This window comes from Oryx dammah, unplaced genomic scaffold, assembly GCF_014754425.2.
Source record: "Oryx dammah isolate SB20612 unplaced genomic scaffold, SCBI_Odam_1.1 HiC_scaffold_15, whole genome shotgun sequence".
Taxonomy (NCBI): Eukaryota; Metazoa; Chordata; class Mammalia; order Artiodactyla; family Bovidae; genus Oryx; species Oryx dammah.
In genome coordinates this window covers 48,901,457-48,906,917 of record NW_024070199.1, presented here as the reverse complement: position 1 = coordinate 48,906,917, position 5,461 = coordinate 48,901,457, and the positions used below count along the sequence as shown (strand labels likewise).

At 64.7% G+C, this 5,461-nt stretch overlaps 1 protein-coding gene across 1 annotated transcript in view; it reads right to left on the bottom strand.

Moving 5' to 3' along the window:
• Positions 1–4,913, bottom strand: part of DEAF1 (DEAF1 transcription factor) — a 13,810-nt gene extending 8,897 nt beyond the window's left edge. Inside the window, exons 1-4 of the mRNA XM_040255454.1 lie at positions 4,519–4,913; positions 1,972–2,069; positions 497–626; positions 84–230 (exon numbers count right to left, since the gene is read on the bottom strand). Coding sequence (XP_040111388.1) covers positions 84–230; positions 497–626; positions 1,972–2,069; positions 4,519–4,807 — 664 coding nt within the window. The 5' untranslated portion in view covers positions 4,808–4,913. The remainder of the gene's footprint in view (positions 1–83; positions 231–496; positions 627–1,971; positions 2,070–4,518) is intronic.
• Between the last annotated feature and the right edge of the window lie 548 nt (positions 4,914–5,461).

Below are 5,461 nucleotides of genomic sequence, written 5' to 3'. Positions count from 1 at the left end.
CTCCTGGGCCCGCCCCCATGCTCCTGGGCCCGCCCCCATGCTCCTGGGCCCGCCCCCATGCTCCTGGGCCCGCCCCCGCCCACCTGAGCCAAGCCTGCTCTTGTATAAGGTGCCACTGATGTTGCGGCAGCGCACGGGCAGCTCACTGTCGTACACCGACGGGTCCCAGTTGTACTTGGTGCCACCCTTCTCTTGACCGGGAGCCAGAGGAGTCGGAGGAGACTGAGGTCCTTGAGCAAAGAAAGCACCGTGAGCGTGAGAGACCCTGAGCGCAGCCTGGACCACAGGGAAGCACAGGACAGCTCGACTCTCAGGTCCTCCTCAGCTCAGCACCCCGCCCCCACAACCCCGGGCTACGCTCCCTGCCGGGAACATTTTCTACTTAAACAGTGTTCGATATTTAAGCTCCCCACAAAACACAGAAGCTCACCCAGGAATACACTCCAGCAGCCCAGGGGGCACTTGGCCCCGGAGGCCCGGAGCGGGCAGGCAGTACCTGGGGTGAGAGGCGCTGCAGGTGCCTTCAGCCCGGCGGTCTCCACAATGCTGCCATCCGTGTGCACGACGATGAGCGTGGCCTTCTCGGGGTTCAGGCTGTCCCCGATCTGCAGGGCTGTCCTGCCCGACTGCAGGACAGAACACCCAACGTCTCAGGGACAGCCACAGCACCCCTCTGCACCAGGCTGTGGTCCCCCAGACAGGTTCCAGATGACACCGCCCCTGGGGGGGCCTCTGCCAGACTCCGAGCCAAGACCAACCAGGGGCGAGGTCTGCGTGGCCCTGAGCAAATGCTCACGTGGCTTGCACAAATTAAGGGATAAACATGCTTTCAGCACAGGAAAGGCCCTGTCTTCTCAGGGAACAGGCCCTCACTGTTCCCAGCAATGAGTGTTGCCCTGGAAGCTCTCACAAGGTCACAGGTCTCAAGGGACGGTCTCCAAGAGGCCAAGGCCATTGGTACAGGAGCCAAGATCTGGTTGGTATGGGACCATTTCTCATGCCCAAGTCCCATCCAGAGCAGGGGCCTCCCAGGCCACACTGCCCACATGCCTCCCCATGGGCCTGTATGCTGCTGTGACCTCAACTGCCTCCCCTGGGCCAGTGAGACGCCCCATTCTGCCCGTGTGGAAGCTGAGCCCACCCCGACTGCCCCCGGGCACACCTCACGGCCTCGCCCAGATAGCCCTGCAGTGGACTAGGGACCCCGGCGCACTGCACACCAAGGTCTGGGACATGCTCCTGCTACCACGCTGAGAGGGAAACACTGAAGCAGAGACCTTTGCTCCTCTCTGAAAACGTTGCCTTCACACCAGGGGAGGTGAGGAGTCGACCGCGGGACTGAGGGTCCCCACCCATAGGCACACGCACACCCAGCCTGCTCTCACAGACCTGCGGGGTCACCACCTCAGTCAGGACATCGACCCTGCGTGAGTGTGAGTTGCTGGACTCGTGTGACTCTGGAGCAGAAAAGCAGAATGCTTTGTGCTGGTTCGAGAGCCACAAAGGGTCTTTCTAATGAGGCAGGCGGGACGCGCGGAAAGGGACGCGCGGAAACTTGAGCCACCCTCTCCCTGTCGGCGTCCAGGAAGGTCGCACCAGATTCCAGGCCTTCCTGTCGTCAGAGCCTGTGGACGTGGGTGCCCTAACTTCCCGGCCCTCGGGACCAGAGAGCCCGCTGCTGGGTCGGACACCAGCCCAAGGCATGGAGCTGCTGCCTGGCTACCGGCCGGTGTCTCCGGGCACCAGAGCATATAAACCCACGCTCTTAAACCTGCGTCCCTGAGGCCTCCACCAACCTGCCGCCCTCACACTCGAGAGCGAGCTTCCTGCTGGTCGCCGTCCCAGTGACAACTCTGCTTCCAAGTGTACCGAGCCCCAGGCACTCCCCCGGGGCGCTCGGCGGACGGCGGGCTCAGGGTCCCCGGGGAATGGGCCACCCTCCTTGGGGCCAGAATTGGCCCCGGGTCTTACCAGCACGTGGCCTGAGAGCGAGGCGGCGTTCGCTGCAGACGTGGTGAAGACGTTGTCTGCCGAGGCACCCACGCTGGCTACAGTCACGGTGGTCACCTCTGCAACATGGAAGCTCGACTCAGCGCCTGGCCGGAGCCAGAGGCCACCAGGGGACGGCGTGGTGGGCAGTTGCCACGGCAGGTCCCTGAACTGCCAAGGGAGGCCTCACCCTGGGCATGAAATGCCCAACCAAAGTTTCCAGACCACAGTCTGATCAACCTGGTCCTTCCAAGGGTAAGAGGCCACCTCTCCATCCCCGCAGAGCCTGCCACACACCGTGAAGACCCACTGAGCTGGTCACAGTTCTGCCACACTGCCCTGGCCTCCTGCTCCCTTCTAGGAAAAAAAAAAAAACATCCAGAAGGAGCTTCTCAAAACCCAGAGTCCCCTCCCTCGTTGTGGGGACCCTCCCAGACCCCACGGGTCAGCACGGTTCTGGCTGAGGTCCACCCCTCCTTCCCCCTCCATCACCTCGACCTGCCACTGACCTCTTCTTCCTGAAACCCATCAGACCTGCCGGTGCCCCCCGCCGCCCAACATGGAGCCTGGCCCCTCCCAGCAGCCTGCGTGCCCTACCTCCCTGCACCCCCGCCACAGCCCACACCTGACAGGCTGCCCTGACAGCCTTCCCTTGCTGCTCGCCCCACTCCAGGGACGGCACTGCGTTCTGGAATGTCCCGAGCCTAGCTGTGTCTGTGCCTGGCAGAGGTGCTCAGATTGACAGAGGGTCCCGCACATCTGTCAACCTGCACTCACTGAACTGCTCTGAAGATCCCTGCCCCCCGTCTGTCTTCTCCACCGTTTCCCAGGGAGCCTGGGGCTAAGGGGCCTGAGCCCATGCTCAGGTCTACACACCTGGCCAGCAGCCCAGAGGAGGCAACCTCAGCCCAGCACGGTGTCCTGTTGAGCTACCGAAACCCAGGAGTCACCTGACCTCAGTAACCCACAGCAACCAAGTTTTAACACACTCAAAAAACACAACTATAAAACTGTGCAAGGAAAAAAAACCAAGCACCTGACGTGACTGGGGCTTCCCCGGTGGCTCAGTGGTAGAGTCCACCTGCCGATACAGGAGACACGGGTTCGATCCCTGGTCTGGGAAGATCCCAAATGCAGCAGGGCAAGTAAGTCCATACACCACAACTACTGAGCCTGTGCTCTTGAGCCCAGGAGGCGCAACTACCGAAGCTGACACAGCCTAGAGCCGACCTTCGCAACGAGAGAAGCCACTGCAATGAGAAACCTGTGCAGCACAGCTCGACAGCAGCCTCCACGCACAGCTGGCAGCAGCCTGCACGCACAGCTGGCAGCAGCCTCCACGCACAGCTGGCAGCAGCCTCCATGCACAGCTGGCAGCAGTGAAGCAGCAGAAAAGCCCACGGAGCAATAGACCCAGCAAAGTCAAAAATTAAAAAAACCAAACTGATGTCGGACATTTCTCTGACGTCAGGACAAACAGCATCATATTTCCTTTCCGCCTTCAGAAAGATGTGAGCAAAAATAAATCTGAAGAAAAACCTGACTGTTCAAGATCTCAATGTTCAACTAGTTTAGCAACGAAAATGGAACCCTTATTTAAGGGCCACAAATCTTTCTTCCCATGCTTCTGCGAGAATCCCAAAAGACCCCAGCACAGGCAGACCAGAGGCAAGGCGGGGAGCAGGGGAGCTGGCCCCACCCAGCACCTCCAGCGCCAGATAAACTCAGGAGCACCTGGATGCGGAGGCTGCTGTCCAGTTCTGAAACCCGTGAAGTTCCTTCTGGAAGAAGAGCCTGAGGACACTCCCCAAGGGTTCCAGCGCCTGGCTCTGGGGGCCAACGCGGAGCCTCACGTGGGAGGGGCCGTCCCTTGGGAAAGTGTCTGCCTCCTTCAGGATGGTGTCCCAGGGAGGCACAACCTCTAAAGGGCGCTTTGGGGCGTGGCTCAAGAACCTTGAGAATGAGCATGTTCTGTTCATCAAGAACAAAAACGCGGAAGGGAAGACCCATCAAGGAAACGAGGCGGGGGGCGGGGGCATGGGGACAGGCCAGAGGGAGCACTGAGGAACAGGGTCCCGGCCTCCAGAGCCACTGCCCCCCCAACGCTTGCGAGCCCTCCCTGACTGAGCGCGCCTCACTCCCATCTGGAGTCCCATCTGGACCCGGCCAGCAGGATTCTAGGTGACCAGACACGCCCATCCCCGCGCTCCGCTAGGCGAGGACCTGATCCCCGTGTCACCAGCAACCAGGACATGAAGAGGGGAGAGCGGGCAGGGCAAGAAGCAGGTGCGGAGAAGGTTCCGGAAGGAACGCAACCCTGAAGGGAGGGAAAGGCGTTCAGGGAGCAAGTGTGCGGCAGGAAAGGGCCGGGGCGCTGCAGGCGTGCAGGACCACGGGGCACACGACGTGCGTGCGCGGGCGGGCGTGCTGGGCGGAGGCAGGGCAGGTGTGCGCGGGGGACGAGGGAGCGGGGCGGGCGCGCGGCAGGTGCGGGCAGGTGGGCGCGAACCGCCGGCGGCCGGCACTTGCCTGCGAAGGCGGCGGCCGCAGCGGCCTCGTCGGGGCCCGGCAGGGCCTCGGCGCCCATGTCCATGTGCCCGGGCTCGGCGGCCATCACCGCCACGGCCGTCACCCGCCGCGTCTCGCGCTCCGACTCCGAGTCTCCGTCCTCCTCCGAGTCCTCGTCCCTGCTGAGCACCGGCTCCTCCGCCTCGCCTCCCGCCGCGGCCGCGGCCGCCGCCGCCACAGCGGCCGCGGCCGCCACCGCCGCCGCCTCGGCCAGGCCCAGCTGCTTGGCGGCCGAGTCCGAGTCCTCCATCCGGACTCCGCCGAGCCCGCCCGAAGGCTCCGGCCGGGGCCGCCCGAAGGCCGGGACGGAGCCCGAAGCGCGCCGCCCGAGGAGGCCGCCCGAGCCGGGCCGAGCCGAGCCGAGCCCTCCGGAGGAGGGTCGCCCGAACCGAGCCGAGGCCGCCCGAGGCCGCGCGCCGAGCCGAGCCGGCGCCACCCGAACAGGAGCCGAACCGGCGCGAAGCGGCGCGGTCGAGCCAAGCCGAGGCCTGCCGTCCAGAGACGACGAGGGCCGACTTGGGCCGAAGTGGGCCGAAGTGCGGAGCCGACTCAGGCCGAGTTGGTCCGAGGCCGCCCGAGGGTTTCCGAGCGACTCCGCGCCGGCCCCGCTTCGCGCTCAGGGGGCCGCGCCGGCGCGTCCTCGGCCGGCGAAGGCACCTACTGTGAGGCCGACTCTGCCGGCCTCCGACGCGGCGCGGCCCGGCCTAGAAGCTCTGGCGCCACCGGCTCCGCCCGCCTCGGGAGCCGAGCCCGCCCGAGGAGGAGCCGAGAAGAGCCGACGCTCCCGAGCCGGGATCCCCTCGCGTCTCGGCTCGCCGCCGCCTCCTGGCCGAAAGTGCCCGAGCGCTGTCGGACGGGCTGATCGGGCCTCGGCCACGGCTCGGAATCAAGTCCCGAAACGCGG